The 19,712-nt window shown below is 37.5% G+C and overlaps 1 protein-coding gene across 4 annotated transcripts in view; it reads right to left on the bottom strand.

The window, feature by feature from the left end:
* Window positions 1–19,712, bottom strand: part of STXBP5L (syntaxin binding protein 5 like) — a 475,147-nt gene that overhangs the window by 79,956 nt on the left and 375,479 nt on the right. For all 4 annotated transcript variants that reach the window (XM_033211089.1, XM_033211087.1, XM_033211090.1 and 1 more), the window contains one exon: window positions 15,968–16,033. In XM_033211089.1, the coding sequence (XP_033066980.1) occupies window positions 15,968–16,033 (66 nt within the window). The remainder of the gene's footprint in view (window positions 1–15,967; window positions 16,034–19,712) is intronic.

The following is a 19,712-nucleotide window of genomic DNA, read 5'->3' on the forward strand; positions in this document are numbered from 1 at the left end:
ACTATAACTCTCCAAATTTCTTCATTTTTACTGTTATTTAAGTTAATGCATATGCATCACTATCATTTTGTATTATTAGTTTAAGGGGAATAAGAAAATCGAAACCTTACTACTCACTGAATTAGCACATTATACAGGGAAGAAAGCTGAAGAATCCTGGGTCAAAGGAATTTTAGAGATCATCAAGTGCAATATCCTACTCAACACAAGTATTTATCCTACAACATTTTCTTTATTTTTTGAGACGGAGTCTTGCTGTGCCACCCAGGCTGGAGTGCAGTGGTACGATCTCAGCTCACTGCAACCTCCTCCTCCTGGGTTCAAGCGATTCTCCTGCCTCGGCTTCCCAAGTAGGTAGATTATAGGCGCCTGCCACCATACCCGGCTAATTTTTGTGTTTTTAGTAGAGATGAGGTTTCACCATGTTGGTCAGGCTGGTCTAGAACTCCTGACCTCAAGCAATCCCCCTGCATCAGCCTCCCAAAGCACTGGGATTATAGGTGTAAGCCACCCTCCCAGCCCCTACTACATTCTTCACATTCTATCTGTTTGAGTATTTCCATGATAGAACCTCCAAAAGTATTAAAAACATTCTAATTTGGGATTGCTATAATTGCTGCAAAATTTCCTGCTATTCAAGCTCAAACTACTTTTCTTTACCTTTATTGTCTCAGTTCTAACCTCTGGGCCAATAAAGAGTAATTAACTGGTACTTGCTCACACATGCCAGATCTTAAAGCACCAGGAGAGACTTAGTGGACACCTCCAGGTACCCTTAGGTCAGCAGGAATTTGTATTTTAAGAAGCATTGCAGGTTATACTGACATCAAGAGGTTGACAGATGGCATTTCAAAAAGCAATCTTTTAAGTCTTCATGAGTATTAAGCAACCCACAGGACTTTTACCCAGGATAAGAAGGGTACACAAGAAGTACTTCCTGAAGTGCAGCTCAGATTTTCCATATAAGAGAAGCCATATTGTTCTTAGTTGTTGAATTAGACATATATGTGCATACAAATACAAATGTACATTATATATATGTTGTATATATATGTTATATATATATATATATATATAACTGGGCTTTTTAAGCTGATTATGATTAGTTCTTTTTTTGAGTAATTAAAATTTTTCATCATATTTTTTATCTTCCATTTTCTAATTAGGAATAGAAGGTGGTAGTTACAAGGAATAGGAGAGGTTAGATGCATTTTTTTCCCTTTGTACAGCTCCACACAGACACTCTTGTTTTTCTCCATGGTAGGTTTCCTGGCATTTATGAAGTGAAGTCTAGTTTTCTTTCTTTTTTTTCTTTTTAGACGAAGTCTTGCTCTGTCACCCATGCTGGAGTGCAGTGGCATGATCGCAGCTCACTGCAGCCTCTGCCTCCTGGGTTCAAGCGATTCTCCTGCCTCAGCCTCCTGAGTAGCTGGGATTACAGGTGCATGCCACCATGCCCGGCTAATTTTTTATATTTTTAGTAGAGACGGGTTTCACTATGTTGGTCAGGCTGGTCTTGAACTCCTGACCTCAGGTGATCTACCCACCTTGGCCTCCCAAAGTGCTGAGATTACAAGTGTGAGCCACTGCGCCCGGCCGTGAAGCCTAGTCTTGAAGAACAAAAATGACATGGATTCAAATCATGACTCAACCATCTGCCCTGGGCTAATAGTTATTTAATTTCAGAAAGATTGATGCTTCCCTTCTTCTGTAAAATAAGATAATAATAGTCTGTACTTCACAAGAATCTTGTCAGGATTAATGAAAGGAATGTGTGTAAAGCCCTTAGCATGGTGTATGGTATATGGCAAGCATTCAATATTAGCTATTATTTTCATTATTAAAATTAATTGGCAAGAAAAGATTGTCATTCTATAGTATTCTATGTCAGAAATAATTTATCTGGGCAACATGTTCTACTGAAAATCTAGTGCCTAGCGGCCGGGCGCAGTGGCTCACGCCTGTAATCCCAGCACTTTGGGAGGCTGAGGCGGGTGGATCACGAGGTCAAGAGATCGAGACCATCCTGGCTAACACGGTGAAACCCCATCTCTACTAAAAATATATTTAAAAAAAAAAATTAGCCGGGCGTGGTGGCAGGTGCCTGTAGTTCCAGCTACTCAGAAGGCTGAGGCGGGAGAATGGCATGAACCCAGGAGGCGGAGCTTGCAGTGAGCAGAGCTTGGGCCACTGCACTCCAGCCTGGGCAACAGAGGGAGACTCCGTCTTAAAAAAAAAAAAAAGAAAGAAAAATAAAATCTAGTACCTAGCATTAAACAGTACACTTGATAAAGCCTCCAATTGTATATAATACTGTTATTTCCTCTGCACAATAGTATGTCCTAACAAACATGAATTATAATGGGCTTATTTATTTTCTCTGAAATAATGGGCTTGCTTGCTTCCACAGCAAGTGTTAAAATTATAACAATTTGATTTCTTATGCCCACAGTCTTGTTAGATTCTGAGCAAATTGTCAGCAAATTTGTGTTACTTTAACATGCTGTAGCATACTATTTGAAAATAGAAACAAAATCAAAAACAAAAGAAAGAAAATCTGTAGAATTATACACTAAAATGTGAATGTTATTTTACATAAATTGTACTTTAATAAATATGACTGAAAAAAGAAACAAAATATATAGGAAAGCATCCCCACAGATTGAGTTAATCACTTACCTAATTACATCTATCAACTTCTGAATTACCTAGTAATTGTTAAGTGGTATAGCATGAGAGACTAAAAATTATGAAAATGAGTGAAAGGATCCACTGACGGCAAAATACACAATAATAGTCATCTATAAATTCTGGCCTAAAGATCAGATGATGGCCTACCCTCACAACAGCAGCAGATTATAAACCTTTGCGAAAGTATTCATCTCTACTCCTAGACTCATTCTTTCCAAATTTATGTTCAATTATAGTATTGCAGCAGAGTAATCAATAGTCTGGTGGCTTACCATAGCTTATGTGAGAATGAGGTTTTATGCTTATCCTCAAATAAAAATAGAATTGCAGGCATTACAATATGGTTTTGTCTAGGGGGTTTCATGTGTCTTGACTGTATCATCTTTCTTCAGTCATCTATATATTCATATGCCTTTCTGCTGACTCCTATTTCAATTCAAAGTCAATGGATAGTGCAGCCCAGTTCATCATAAGAATGTTGTATTGGCTACAAATAAGTCTCAGTCATATCATTGGTTCTACATCTGAATTAAATTTTAGGAACAGATTAAATGCTGAATTAAAGTCTGCATATGGCTACTACTTTAATGGGAGATATCACAAAGAGATAGGTTAGAAGTTTCTAATTCAAAGCTTCTGATTAGTTGCTTCTTGCTTTGAAATGACAGAATTTACTTTTTGATTTCCAGTGAATATTTTCTACTTTTGTTATGTTTAAGCTACAACGAATAATTGGAAGTTCAGAATGGTCAAAGGGACCAAGCTGAGTCTCTTCAGGCCATGGATATTCACCATTGTTTTCGTAATAATCACTACCATATATTATTGAGCATCTATGTTCTGACCACTGGCACACAATTAAGTGTAAGAAACCTGCTAAAGTTATAACTGTAGAAAGTGACAGGGTAAGGTCAAATTTTTCTCCAAAATTGACTTCAAAGCTATGCTATTTCCACTAAGCAACATAATCTCCTTGATACAGAAGATACCACCTGTATGGTCTGGATATATTCTCTGAAATAAATAAACACAACATTAAATTAACATAAAAGTTGCTTGGATTAAAATGTTTTTAGTTTATGTCTTATGAATTTATCTATTTACTGATTAATTGACTGGTTGGAATACAGAAACAAATTTCATTTGTCTTTATCTTTCCCTAAGCCAGAAATTAAGATAAGATAAAAACACCTGGTATGCATATAGACAAAGGTAAAAACAAAAAAAAGCATGCATTCTGGGGTCACCACGCTATGGTAGAGCCATGAAAAGCCTACATATCTCTAATTTTGTTGCAATTTTCCCCTTTTTTCCCAAGGTGTGGTTAAGATAAAACTGGGCAAAGAGGTATTTTTTATTAGAATTTGCTCCAGCATGACAATGTTTAATGTTGTGACACTACTTTCATTTTAAAATGTGCAATATATTTCTATTTGGACAATGTTAATGAGTCCGTGACTATTAATGTCATATACTTGTTCAATGATTATAAAACTTCATTTCCGTTAAGGTTAATGTCTATTTTGAATTATAAACTTACAGTGATAACTGAGTTTTTCAACCCAATTTTTTTTTTTTTTTTAGTATACAGAATAGGAGGCCAAATAATTTGGACCAAATAATCAGAGGACCTTGAAGTCCGAAGACTTGGGTTCAGAATAAGTCATTACTAGCACAGTGACCTTGGGAAAGCTATATAATCTTTTCTTAGCCATAATTTCTCCATTCATATGAAATAAGAAAAATACTAGTATTACATAGATGTTGTAAGGATTAAAGATAATACATATGGAGGAGGGCATGCCCAAGATGGCTGAATAGGAACTCTAGCCTCCAGCTCCCAGTGTGAGCGAAACAGAAGACAGGTGATTTCTGCATTTTCAACTGAGGTACCGGGTTCATCTCACTGGGGCATGTTGGACAGTTGGTGCTGGTCTGTGGGTGCAGCCCGACCAGCGAGAGCTGAAGCAGGGTGAGGCATCACCTCACCTGGGAAGCCAAAGGGGAAAGGGAATTCCTTTTCCTAGTCAAAGGAAATTGAGACACACAACACCTGGAAAATCAGGTAACTCCCACCCTAATACTGCGCTTTACCAAGGGTCTTAGCAAGCAGCACACCAGGAGATTATATCCCACACCTGGCCCAGAGGGTCCCACACCCACGGAGCCTCCCTCATTGCTAGCACAGCAGTCTGAGATCTAACTGCAAGGTGGCAGCAAGGCTGGGGGAGGGGCACCTGCCACTGCTGAGGCTTAAGTAGGTAAACAAAGCTGCAGGGAAGCTCGAATTGGGTGGAGCCCACCACAGCTTAAGGAGGCTGGCCTGCCTCTGTAGACTCCTCCTCTGGGGACTGGACATAGCTAAACAAAAAGCAGCAGAAAACTAGGCAGAGGTATATGCCCCTGTCTGACAGCTTTGAAGAGAGCAGTGGTTCTCCCAGCACGGAGCCTGATATCTGAGAATGGACAGAATGCCTGCTCAAGTGGGTCCCTGACCCCTGAGTAGCCTAACTGGGGGACATCCCCCACTAGGTGCAGACCGACAACTCACACCTCACATGGCAGGGTACACCCCTGAGACGAAGCTTCCAGAGTAAGAATCAGACAGCAACACTCGCTGTTCAGCAATATTCTATCTTCCGCAGCCTCTGCTGCTGATACCCAGGCAAACAGGTCTGGAATGGACCTCAAGCAAACTCCAACAGACCTACAGCTGAGGGTCCTGACTGTTAGAAGGAAAACTAACAAACAGAAAGGACACCCACACAGAAACCTCATCAGTATGTCACTGTCATCAAAGACCAAAGGCAGACAAAACCACAAAGATAGGGAAAAAGGAGTGCAGAAAAGCTGGAAATTAAAAAATCAGAGCGCATCTCCCACTCCAAAGGAATGCAGCTTATCGCCAGCAATGGAACAAAGCTGGACGGAGAATGACTTTGACGAGTTGAGAGAAGAAGTCTTCAGTCGATCAAACTTATCAGAGCTAAAGGAGGAACTATGTAACCAGCACAAAGAAACTAAAAACCTTGAAAAAAGTATGGATGAATGGATAACTAAAATAATCAATGCAGAGAAGACCTTAAAAGAACTGATAGAGATGAAAACCATAACATGAGAACTATGTGACAAATGACCAAGCTTCAGTAACTGACTCGATAAACGGGAAGAAAGAGTATCAGTGATTGAAGATCAAATGAATGAAATGAAGCAAGAAGAGAAGTTCAGAGAAAAAAGAGTAAAAAGAAATGAACAAAGTCTCCAAGAAATATGGGATTATGTGAAAAGACCAAATCTGTGTCTGACTGGTGTGCCTGAAAGTGACGGGGAAAATGAAACCAAGTTGGAAAACACTCTGCAGGGTATCAACCAGGAGAACTTCCTCAACCTAGTAAGGCAAGCCAACACTCAAATTCAGGAAATACAGAGAACACCATAAAGATACTCCTCGAGAAGAGCAACTCCAAGACACATAACTGTCAGACTCACCAAAGTTGAAATGAAGGAAAAAATCTTAAGGGCAGCCAGAGAGAAAGGTCGGGTTACACACAAAGGGAAGCCCATCAGACTCACAGCAGATCTCTCAGCAGAGACTCTACAAGTCAGAAGAGAGTGGGAGTCAATATTCAACATTCTTAAAGAATTCTCAACCCAGAATTTCATACCCAGCCAAACTAAGTTTTATAAGTGAAGGAGAAATAAAATCCTTTACAGACAAGCAAATGCTTAGAGATTTTGTCACCACCAGGCCTGCCCTACAAGAGATCCTGAAGGAAGCACTAAACACGGAAAGGAACAGGTACCAGCCATTGCAAAAACATGTCAAAATGTAAAGTCCATTGATGCTAGGAAGACACTGCATCAACTAGCGAGCAAAATAACCAGCTAATATCATAATGACAGGATCAAGTTCACATATAACAATATTAACCTTAAACATAAATGGACTAAATGGTCCAATTAAAAGACACAGACTGGCAAATTGGATAAAGAGTCAAGACACATCAGTTTGCTGTATTCAGGAAACCCATCTCACATAGAGAGACAAACATAGGCTCAAAATAAAGGGATGGAGAAAGATCTACCAAGGAAATGGAAAACAAAAAAAGCAGGGGTTACAAACCTACTCTCTGATAAAACAGACTTTAAATCATCAAAGATCAAAAGAGACAAAGAAGGCCATTACATAATGGTAAAGGGATCAATTCATCAGGAAGAGCTAACTATCCTAAATATATATGCACCCAATACAGGAACACCCAGATTCATAAAGCAAGTCCTTAGGGACTTACAAAGAGAATTAGACTCCCATACAATAATAATGGGAGACTTTAACACGCCACTGTCAACATTAGGCAGATCAACGAGACAGAAAGTTAACAAGGATAAATAAGAAAAGAGAGAAGAATCAAATAGATGCAATAAAAAAATGATAAAGGGGATACCACCACCGACCCCACAGAAATACAAACTACCATGAGAGAATACTATGAACACCTCTATGCAAATAAACTAGAAAACCTAGAAAAAATGGATAATTTCCTGGACACTTACACTCTCCCAAGACTAAACCAGGAAGAAGTTGAATTCCTGAATAGACCAATAGCAGGCTCTGAAATTGAGGCAATAGTTAATAGCCTACCAACCAAAAAAAGTCCAGGACCAGATGGATTCACAGCCGAATTCTACCAGAGGTACAAGGAGGAGTTGGTGCCATTCCTTCTGAAACTATTCCAATCAATAGAAAAAGAGGGACTTCTCCTTAACTCATTTCACGAGGCCAACATCATCCTGATACCAAAGCCTGACAGAGACACAACAAAAAAAAGAGAATTTTCAACCAATATCCCTGATGAACATCGATGCAAAAATCCTCAATAAAATACTGGCAACACGAATCCAGCAGCACATCAAAAAGCTTATCCACCATGATCAAGTGGGCTTGTTCCCTGGGATGCAAGGCTGGTTCAACATACGCAAATCAATAATGTAATCTAGCATATAAACACAACCAAAGACAAAAACCACATCATTATCTCAATAGATGCAGAAAAGGCCTTTGACAAAATTCAACAGCCCTTCATGCTAAAAACTCTCAATAAATTCGGTATTGATGGAACATATCTCAAAATAATAAGAGCTATTTATGACAAACCCACAGCCAATATCATATTAAATGGGAAAAAACTGGAAAAATTCCCTTTGAAAACTGGCACAAGACAGGGATGCCCTCTCTCACCACTCCTATTCAACATAGTGTTGTAAGTTCTGACTAGGGCACTCAGGCAAGAGAAAGAAATAAAGGGTGTTTGGTTAGGAAAAGAAGAAGTCAAATTGTCCCTGTTTGCAGATGACATCATTGTATATTTAGAAAACCCCATCGTCTCAGCCCAAAATCTCCTTAAGCTCATAAGCAACTTCAGCAAAGTCTCAGGATATAAAATCAATGTGCAAAAATCACAAGCATTCTTATACACCAGTAATAGACAAGCAGAGAGCCAAATCATGAATGAACTCACATTCAAAATAGCTTCAAAGAGAATAAACTACCTAGGAATCCAACGTACAAGGGATGTAAAGGACCTCTTCAAGGAGAACTACAAACCACTGCTCAGTGAAATAAAAGAGGACACAAACAAATGGAAAAACATAACATGCTCATGGATAGGAAGAATCAATATTGTGAAAATGGCCATACTGCCCAAGGTAATTTAGAGATTCAATGCCATCCCCATTAAGCTACCAATGACTTTCTTCACAGAATTGAAAAAAACTGCTTTAAAGTTCATATGGAACCAAAAAAGACCTGGCATTGCCAAGACAATCCTAAGCCAAAAGAACAAAGCTGGAGGCATCACGCTACCTGACTTCAAACTATACTACAAGGCTACAGTAACCAAAACAGCATAGTACTGGTACTAAAACAGAGATATAGACCAACAGAACAGAACAGAGCCCTCAGAAATAATACCACACATCTACAGCCATCTGATCTTTGACAAACCTGACAAAAACAAGAAATGGGGAAAAGATTCCCTATTTAATAAATGGTGCTGGGAAAATTGGCTAGCCATATGTAGAAAGCTGAAACTGGATACTTTCCTTGCTCCTAATATGAAAATTAATTCAAGATGGATTAGAGACTTAAATGTTAGACCTAAAACCTTAAAAGCCCTAGAAGAAAACCTAGGTAATACCATTCCAGGACATAGGCACGGGCAAGGACTTCATGTCTAAAACACCAAAAGCAACAGCAACAAATGCCAAAATTGACAAATGGGATCTAATTAAACTAAAGAGCTTCTGCACAGCAAAAGAAACTACCATCAGAATGAACAGGCAACCTACAGAATGGGAGAAAATTTTTGCAATCTACTCATCAGACAAAGGGCTAATATCCAGAACCTATAAAGAACTCAAACAAATTTACAAGAAAAAAGCAAACAACCCCATCAAAAAGTGGGTGAAGGATATGAACAGACACTTCTCAAAAGAAGACTTTCGTACAGCAAACAGACACATGAAAAAATGCTCATCATCACTCGCCATCAGAGAAACGCAAATCAAAACCACAATGAGATACCATCTTACATCAGTTAGAATGGCAATCATTAAAAAGTCAGGAAACAACAGGTGCTGGAGAGGATGTGGAGAAATAGGAACACTTTTACACTGTTGGTGGGATTGTAAACTAGTTCAACCATTGTGGAAAACAGTGTGGCGATTCCTCAAGGATCTAGAACTAGAAATATCATTTGACCCAGCCATCCCATTACTGGATATATACCCAAAGGATTATAAATCATGCTGCTATAAAGACACATGCACACGTATGTTTATTGCGGCACTATTCACAATAGCAAAGACTTGGAATCAACCCAAATGTCCATCAGTGACAGACTGGATTAAGAAAATGTGGCACATATACACCATGGAATACTATACAGCCATAAAAAAGGATGAATTTGTGTCCTTTGTAGGGACATGGGTGCAGCTGGAAACCATCATTCTCAGCAAACTATCGAAAGAACAGAAAACCAAACACAGCATGTTCTCACTCATAGGTGGGAACTGAACAATGACATCACTTGGACCCAGGAAGGGGAGCATCACACACCGGGGCCTATTGTGGGGTGGGGACAGTGGGGAGGGATTGCATTAGGAGATATACCTAATGTAAATGACAAGTTAATGGGTACAGCACACCAACATGGCACATGCATACATACATAACAAACCTGCACGTTATGCACATGTACCCTAGAACTTAAAGTATAATAATTAAAAAAAATAAAAAATAAAAAATAAAAAAAGTATAAAAAAAAAGTGTGGTCATTGTGCGTTGTGGTGGTATTACTAAACCTGCTATAACATTAACAAAAGAAGAAACATCATAGGCAAAGGGCTAAAAGCAGCATATCTACCAAAAATGGACAACAATTATATTAATTAATTATGAATTACTGAAAGCCTTATCAATGAGACTGGGAACAAGAAAAAATGTCTACTTATATCACATCTATTCAACATTGTATTGAAGGCCCTAGCCAATTTTTTCCTTTAGAAGGAGAAAATGGAAGTTTCATTTTCACAAGGGACATACTTGGATATGTAGATAATCCAAAAGAATTTTACAAACTATAAGAATTAAGAAATAGATTTAGCAAATTTCCTGGATGCATGCTTGATATACAAATATTAGGTGTATTTTCATATTCTAACTACAAATAATTAGAAAAAGACATAAAAATAACAATAATAGGAAAAAAAAACAAACACAAAGGAATAAATTTAATGAAAGATGTGCAAGATCTCTACCAAAACCAAAGATATTACCAAAAGAAAGTGGACACACATAGAGAGATAGTGAATGAAAAATTCAATATTGTTGAATATGTTAATTCTACCCAGTTGATCTATAGATCCAGTGAAATCATAATAAAAATCTAAGCATGTTTGTATGTGAACTGACAAATTCTTTATAAAAGTTATATGAAAATACCAAAAGGTAGAACAGCTACAATGATCTTTTAAAAACTTTTAAAAATTATTATTATTATTATGTTTAATGAGATGGGATATCACTATGTTGCCTAGGCTAGTCTTCAAACTCATGGCCTCAAGTGATCCTCCCTCCTTGGCCTCCCAAAGTGCTGGGATTACAGGCATGAGCCACTGTGCCTGGCCAGCTATAACAAAATTTGAAGTTAGGTATGTAAATTTGATATAAGATATTGAATTATATTTTATATTGAAGATTTACAATCATGGGAAAATATGATCAATGTAATATTTTAAGAATATTAATTTTACAACATGACATGGAAAATTAATCATAAAAGGTGCAGAGAGAAAATATAGACACCTACTAGAATATTTGTATGACACCATAGGTATGGGGCAATAAATACCTAAATTTGGCTGGTGTCAATGAGAAGGCAAAAGGAAGAATAAACATATGAGACAATCTTTACAATAAGACCAATAAAATAAGGATTAAAAATATATGACTAAAAGAAAAATGTACATAGGATATAACTAGATTATACATAGCCTAGATTCCTGAAGAATAAGAATAAAGAACTAACAACTTTTCAGGGATGGAATAAATTGAAGAAATGCTGCAATTCTAAATGAATTTCTACAAGTCCAAATTCACTGCTTTATAATGGCATTATTAAACTTCTGTAAATTTGTATAAAGTTCAAATTAAAATAATGTAAATAAAAATGAATTGAGGGGCAGTTCCAAGATGACTGAATAGGAACAGTCTAGAGCTCCCAGCATGAGTGATGCAGAAGATGGGCAATTTCTGCATTTCCAACTGAGGTACTGGGTTCATCTCACTGGGGCTTGTTGGACAGTGGGTGTAGGACAGTGGGTGCAGCCCACCAAGCGTGAGCTGGATCAAGGCAAGGCATCACCTCACCCGGGAAGCACAAGGGGTCAGGGAATTCCCTTTCCTAGCCAAGGGAAGCTGTGATAGATGGCACCTGGAAAATCGGGTCACCCCCACCCTAATACTGCACTTTCCCAATGGTCTTAGCAAACGGCACACCAGGAGATTGTATCCCGTGCCTGACTTGGAGGGTCGCACGCCCATGGAGCCTTGCTCATTGCTAGCACAGCAGTCAGAGATTGAACTGCAAGGTGGCAGTGAGGCTGGGGAGGGGCGCCTGCCATTGCTGAGGCTTGAGTAGGTAAACAAAGCAGCCGGGAAGCTTGAACTGAGTGGAGCCCACTGCAGCTCAAGGAGGCCTGCCTGCCTCTGTAGACTCCACCTCTGGGGGCAGGGCATAGCTGAACAAAAGGCAGCAGAAACCTCTGCAGACTTAACTGTCCCTGTCTGACAGCTTTGAAGACAGTAGTGGTTCTCCCAGTATGGAGTTTGAGATCTGAGAACGGACAGACTGCCTCCTCAAGTGGCTCCCTGACCACAAGGTAGCCTAACTGGGAGGCACCCCCAAGTAGGGGCAGACTGACACCTCACACAGCCGGGTTCCCCTCTGAGATGAAGCTTCCAGAGGAACGATCAGGCAGCAACATTTACTGCTTAGCAATATTCACTGTTCTGCAGCCGCTGCTGCTGATACACAGGCAAACAGGGTCTGGAGTGGACCTCCAGCAAACTCCAACAGACCTGCAGCTGAGGGTCCTGACTGTTACAAGGAAAACTAACAAACAGAAAGGACATCCACACCAAAACCCCATTTGTACATCACTATCATCAAAGATCAAAGGTAGATAAAATCACAAAGATGGGGAATAAACAGAGAAGAAAGGCTGAAAATTCTAAAAATCAGAGCACCTCTCTCCCTCCAAAGGAATGCAGCTCCTCACCAGCAATGGAACAAAGCTGGATGGAGAATGACTTTGATGAGTTGAGAGAAGAAGGCTTCAGAAGATTAAACTTCTCTGAGCTAAAGGAGGAAGTTCGAACCCATCGCAAAGAAGCTAAAAACCTTGAAAAAAGATTAGACGAATGGCTAACTAGAATAACCAGTGTAGAGAAGACCTTAATTCACCTGATGGAGCTGAAAACCATGGCACAAGAACTATGTGATGAATGCACAAGCTTCAGTAGCCTATTCGATCAACTGGAAGAAAGGGTATCAGTGACTGAAGATCAAATGAATGAAATGAAGCGAGAAGAGAAGTTTAGAGAAAAAAGAGTAAAAAGAAATGAATAAACCTCCAAGAAATATGGGACTATGTGAAAAGACCAAATCTACGTCTGTTTGGTGTACGTAAAAGTGATGGGGAGAATGGAACCAAGCTGGAAAACACTCTGCGGGGTATTATCCAGGAGAACTTCTCCAACCTAGCAAGGCAGGCCGACATTCAAATTCAGGAAATACAGAGAACACCACAAAGATACTCCTCGAGAAGAGCAACTCCAAGACACGTAATTGTCACATTCACCAAAGTTGAAATGAAGGAAAAATGTTAAGGGCAGCCAGAGAGAAAGGTCAGGTTACACAAAAAGGGAAGCCCATCAGACCAACAGCAGATCTCTCAGCATAGACTCTATAAGCCAGAAGAGAGTGGGAGCCAATATTCAACATTCTTAAAGAAAAGAATTTTAAACCCAGAATTTCATATCCAGCCAAACTAAGTTTCATCAGTGAAGGAGAAAGAAAATCCTTTACAGACAAGCAAATGCTTAGAGATTTTGTCACCACCAGGCCTGCCTTACAAGAGCTCCTGAAGGAAGCACTAAACATGGAAAGGAACAAGCGGTACCAGCCACTGCAAAAACATGCCAAATTGTAAAGACCATTGATGCTAGGAAGAAACTTTATCAACTAACGAGCAAAATAATCAGTTAACATCATAATGACAGGATCAAATTCACACATAACAATATTAACCTTAAACGTAAATGGGCTAAATGCCCCAATTAAAAGACACAGACTGGCAAATTGGATAAAGAGTCAAGACTCATCAGTGTGCAGTATTCAGGAGACCCATCTCACATAGAGAGACACACATAGGCTCAAAATATGTAACAAACCTGCACGTTATGCACATGTACCCTAGAACTTAAAGTATAATTAAAAAAAAAAAAAAAGAACAAAGCTGGAGGCATCACGCTACCTGACTTCAAACTATACTACAAGGCTACAGTAACCAAAACAGCATAGTACTGGTACTAAAACAGAGATATAGACCAACAGAACAGAACAGAGCCCTCAGAAATAACACCGCACATCTACAACCATCTGATCTTTGACAAACCTGACAAAAACAAGAAATGGGGAAAGGATTCCCTATTTAATAAATGGTGCTGGGAAAACTGGTTAGCCATATGTAGAAAGCTGAAACTGAATCCCTTCCTTACACCTTAAACAAAATTAATTCAAGATCAATTAAACACTTAAATGTTAGACCTAAAACCATAAAAACCCTAGAAGAAAACCTAGGCAATACCATTCAGGACATAGGCATGGGCAAGGACTTCATGTTTAAAACACCAAAAGCAATGGCAACAAAAGCCAAAATTGACAAATGGCATCTAATTAAACTAAAGAGCTTTTGCACAGCAAAAGAAACTACCATCAGAGTGAACAGGCAACCTACAGAATGGGAGAAAATTTTTGCAATCTACTCATCAAAGGGCTAATATCCAGAATCTACAAATAAACAAATTTAGAAGAAGAAAAAAAACAACCCCATCAAAAAGTGGGTGAAGGATATGAACAGACACTTCTCAAAAGAAGACTTCTATGCAGCCAACAGACACATGAAAAAATGCTCATCATCACTCGCCATCAGAGAAATGCAAATCAAAACCACAACGATATACCATCTCACCCAAGTTAGAATGGCGATCATTAAAAAGTCAGGAAACAACAGGTGCTGGAGAGGATATGGAGAGATAGGAACACTTTTACACTGTTGGTGGGAGTGTAAACTGGTTCAACCACTGTGGAAGACAGTGTGGTGATTCCTCAAGGATCTAGAACTAGAAATACCATTTGACCCAGTCATCCCATTACTGAGTATAGACCCAAAAGATTATAAATCATGCTACTATAAAGACACATGCACATGTAGGTTTATTGTGGTACTATTCTCTAGCAAAGACTTGGAACCAACCCAAATGTCCATCAATGATTGACTGGGTTAACAAATTGTGGCACATATACACCATGGAATATTATGCTGCCATGAAAAAGGATGAGTTCAAGTCCTTTGTAGGGACATGGATGAAGCTGGAAACCATCATTCTCAGCAAACTATCACAAGGACAAAAAACCAAATGCTGCCTGCTCTCACTCATAGCTGGGAATTGAACAATGAGAACACTTGGACACAGGAAGGCAACATCACACACCGGGGCCTGTCTTGGGTTGGGGGATGGACGAGGGATAGCATTAGGAGATACACCTAACGTAAATGACAAGTTAATGGGTGCAGTACACCAACATGGCACATGTATACATATGTAACAAACCAGCACATTGTGCACATGTACCCTAGAACTTAAAGTATAAAAATAATAAAAAATAATAAAAATAAAAATGAACTACAATTTCTTGTCTGTAAGAACAGATCTGTCATTCAGTAAAGACAAACCTAATTATTTTGGTGTTTAGAAACTTACACAAAACTATATATACATTATAGAAAAATCAGAATTATCAAATACATAAAAATTAAAAAAAACAGGCAAACCAGTCATAATCCCACCACCCAAAAATAACTATTAACTTTTTTTTTTGACACACAGTACCTTAAAGATATATCCCTAGGAATCTTATTCTCACATTTTAAATATATTTTAATGGGTACACACTATGTCTTGATGTTTTGCTTCATATCATATTCTATTATCATTTTTCTGTGTCAATGAATATACATGTTTCCAAACTGTGGTCCAGAGGAATGGTATCATTTGCTCCTGCATGTATACTGTATATTTCCCACTAATTCAGCTCTGGCCAGAGGATGACCAGTTTCTGTATATTACCAATTTTTATTTGATACTTGGTAAGCATTATTAATGTATCTGCAAAATAACTTTCCTTTAAAATGTCTTTTAAAGTGTTGCACTTATACTTCTGATCTTAATTTTATTTTGAGATAAAAGTGTTTTAAAAGACATTTATTCATATTTTATATTTGGAATCAAATTTGCTTACAGTAAATTTAATGAATGGAATTACACCTAATTACTAAAATTATAAATTTCACATTATAAAGATCATGAAAATAAAGCAATAGATTACTCCAGTGAACTACCAGAAGCTTGAAAAATACCACTCATGTTTACCTGAGGTAGGAGACTTGCAGCGCTCAAGTTCTAGAGGAACTGGACTATCATTCAGTTCAGTTAAACCTGAAAATACAATGAAAAAAAATGAGATAAATTTTCCTAGTCTTTTGTAGGTTATTCTAATTTCTTAATTCCTACAAGTTTAAAAGGCTTTTTTTATGTGAAAACTACTTTACCATGTCCAAGTTATGTCAAGTATTCTGAATTTTAAAAATATTTTTATTAATTTTTTTTTCTCTTTATAGAGATAGGGTCTCAGTATGTTGCCTAGGCTCATCTTGAACTCCTGGGCTCAAGCAATACTCCCACCTCAGCTACCCAAAGTGTTGGGATTACAGGTGTGAGTCAACATGTCTGGCCTATTTTGAAAATTTGTTTAAACAAATGATACAGGAAAAAATAAGGAGCAGTAACTGATCGACACACAAGAGTATTTAAACATGGATGGCACAAACATATAAAATCCCTTTTTTACTATTTTTATAAGAAATAGTTACTTTAATAAATGACCCAATTTTATCTGAAAATAGATCATAAATAATAAGAATTAGAAGGGGTTTTAACAATACGTAATCAAATATCCTCTCAGGAGATATGATTATTGGCTTTTAAAAGATCTTTAAAAACTGCTACGAATTCTAAATTTTATATTTATTTATAAAAATGTAGTATTGTATATTACATACTGTGTTTTGTTCAATAGTATCAAATTCCTTATAATAAGCACTATATTTTTCTCTTTCTCATATTTCTTAATTTTTATTCTGCCACTTTTCTGACAAATGCAATAGACACAACAGATTAATAAACATTTTATAATTCTCTGTACTTGCCAATCTGTATTTATATAGTATTTGTAAAATGTTCTTCACTATGGTTTTTCTATCTTTGTTATAAAATCTCACAGACTTTCTTTTGTGAAATAAATATTCATAGTTTCTATTTTAATCTGTCTCCATGCTCAGAAACATTTGAGAGCTATTTTCAATGACCTAAATAATCTTTGTTCCTATTCTTTCCCATTACCCTCTTCTTTATACAATTTATAACAATAAGCTTGCGGTAGGTCCAAAAAACCCCAGAATTTTGAAACTGAAAGGTGCCTTGTGACAATCTAGCCCAACTCTTGTGTTTTATAAGTGAGAAACTGTAACTTAAAAAGTTTAAGCTATTTATTCAAAGTCAGAGAAGTCAATAACAGAGCTTGAAAAGGACACAGAACTCAGATTTTTACATACCATATTATTCTGCACTCATATTTCAATTGCTTATAGAGCATTGAATACCAACTCCAAAGCTTATTGTTCGCTCTATTTCTTACTTCATTGAGCATTATTTTCAAGACTTTCAATTTAATGTTCATTCAATTTTAAATTTGTTTATAATCATAGTACACATAATATTTGCTGATATAAATGTTACCATTAATCCGGAAATAGATATTCATCAAACTAAACTATGTTGAACACAGTCTTAACCCCATATATACAAATTAGATAGGAAAAAGTTTGGCTAAATAAGCAATAAATGTTAATCCACAGAGTTGCTATAAGAGTTTTCCAGGCACTCCTTGGAAGTGTACTGACTTAAACAGGCTTTGCTATCTGATAGCAAATTAGAAACTGCAAGTTATAAAGAGGAGGAGGCTGCTAGAACTAGAAACATTAAGAAAAGTAACGTGGAACAACAGTGAAAGAAAGGGCAGAGAAAGGAACTATAATGACTAGTGAGTGAGTGATCTGGGACCATTTAACAGAGGTAGGTGTTTTACAGATCTCTGAAAGGCTTTAAAGACATTACTCTAAGTTGAGTCAGTGAATCAAATCTATTGAATGGCTACTGTGCCACACGTTCTTTGTAGTAATAGTAATAACAGAAAGTGATATCTATTATTTTGTACCCAATCCTCTGCTAAATGCTTTATATAAATTATCCTTTTCACACTTACCAATACAATGAGAGTGGTTATAATATTAACCCCATCATACAGATAAGAAAACAAGGACGAAAGGTTATTACATCAATTCTCCAAAGTTAAACAGCTGGGAGGTAGGATGGGATTTGGTCACTATAATATAGTTAGTAAGTAAGAAAGTATGATGTATATGTTAGAAAGAGTTTCATCAAAATTTTAAAATACAAAATTTGGTGGTTAAAGAGCTAAGCCCATTTGTCTGGAAAACAGCATCATTTCTATTTCTGTACTGTCTATTGATTCTGTCATTTTCCCTAGCTCCTTCTGAATTCACCTACTTTCCTGATGAAGGTAGGAACTGAACTGAATATGGATCTAACAATAATAGTAAAACTACTTCCATGTGCCAATTTACAATGTGTCAAAACCCTAAAGCAAATAATTTTATAGTTATCATCATTAAATACTATATAGTTATTCAAAGCAATCATTATTTAAAAATAAACATTTTTTGGACTATAGAAGTAATGCTTTGTCCCTCTAGAAAACTTGGAAGATACAGAAAAGTGATGGAGGGGATTAAAAACTACACAATTTCATCATAACTTCATAACTTTGGCTTTTTTCTTCCTTCCTTTTTTTTTTTTTTGAAACAGAGTCTCACTCTGTAACCCAGGCTGGAATGCACTGGTGCGATCTCAGCTCACTGCAACCTCCACCTCTCAAGTAGCTGGGATTACAGGTGTGTGCCATCAAACCCAGCTAATTTTTATATTTTTAGTAGAGACAGGGTTTCACCATATTGGCCAGGCTGGTCTCAAACTCCTGACCTCAAGTGATCTGCCTGCCTCGGCCTCCCAAAGTGTTGGGATTACAGGTGTGAGCCATCATGCCTGGCCCCTTCCATGATGATTTTTAATCCAACAAGGACAGTTTCATATTCTGATTTCTCTAAATAACATTTATTTCATAAACAATTCCACCATTTAAAACATTTTATCAAATCATTATAAAGACATACCATACTTTTAACATTCCTCCATTGTGAAACATTTGGATTTTCCAATCTTTACTATACTAAATAATGCTACAATAAATATCTATATGTGAAAATCTTTGATTTGTTTTTGTTTTTCCTTTAAAGATTTCCATAATCTTTCCATTATGCTATGACGGGCTGGTCATTTTGCATTCTCCCTAGCAATTTACGGGAGTTCCAATTGCTCAATATTTCCACCAACACTAGGTAATACAGTCTCTTAAAATCTTAGTTCTTCTGGTCATAGTAGTATATTATTATGATTTTAAATTTCTCTGATGACTATTGATAGTTGGAACATTTTCATGTGCTTATTGGCTAATCATATATCTTCATGATCCTATTCAACTCTTCGGCTTATTCTTTAAGTTGGACTGCTTACATTTGTGTTATGTAGTAGTAAGAATTCTTCATGTATTTTGGGTAAGAATTATTAGTCAAAATAGGCATTGTGAATATTTTCTTTCAGTATGTGATTTATCTTTTAATTTGCTTAATGGTGTTTTTCTTTTTTTTTGAGACAGAGTCTTGCTCTGTTGCCCAGGCTGGAGTGCAGCGGGGCAATCTTGGCTCACTGCAACCTTCACCTCCTGGGTACAAGTGATTCTCCTGCTTCAGCCTCCCAAGTAGCTGGGATTACAGGTGCAGGCCACAGTGCCTGGCTAATTTTGGTAGTTTTAGTGGAGACATGGTTTCACCATGTTGGCCAGGCTGGTCTCCAACTCCTGACCTCCAGTGATCCACCTGCCTTGGTCTCCCAAGGAGCTAGGATTACAGGCATTTCTGGC

Source organism: Trachypithecus francoisi, unplaced genomic scaffold (genome assembly GCF_009764315.1).
Source record: "Trachypithecus francoisi isolate TF-2019V2 unplaced genomic scaffold, Tfra_2.0 Lachesis_group0, whole genome shotgun sequence".
NCBI classification, from domain to species: domain Eukaryota; kingdom Metazoa; phylum Chordata; class Mammalia; order Primates; family Cercopithecidae; genus Trachypithecus; species Trachypithecus francoisi.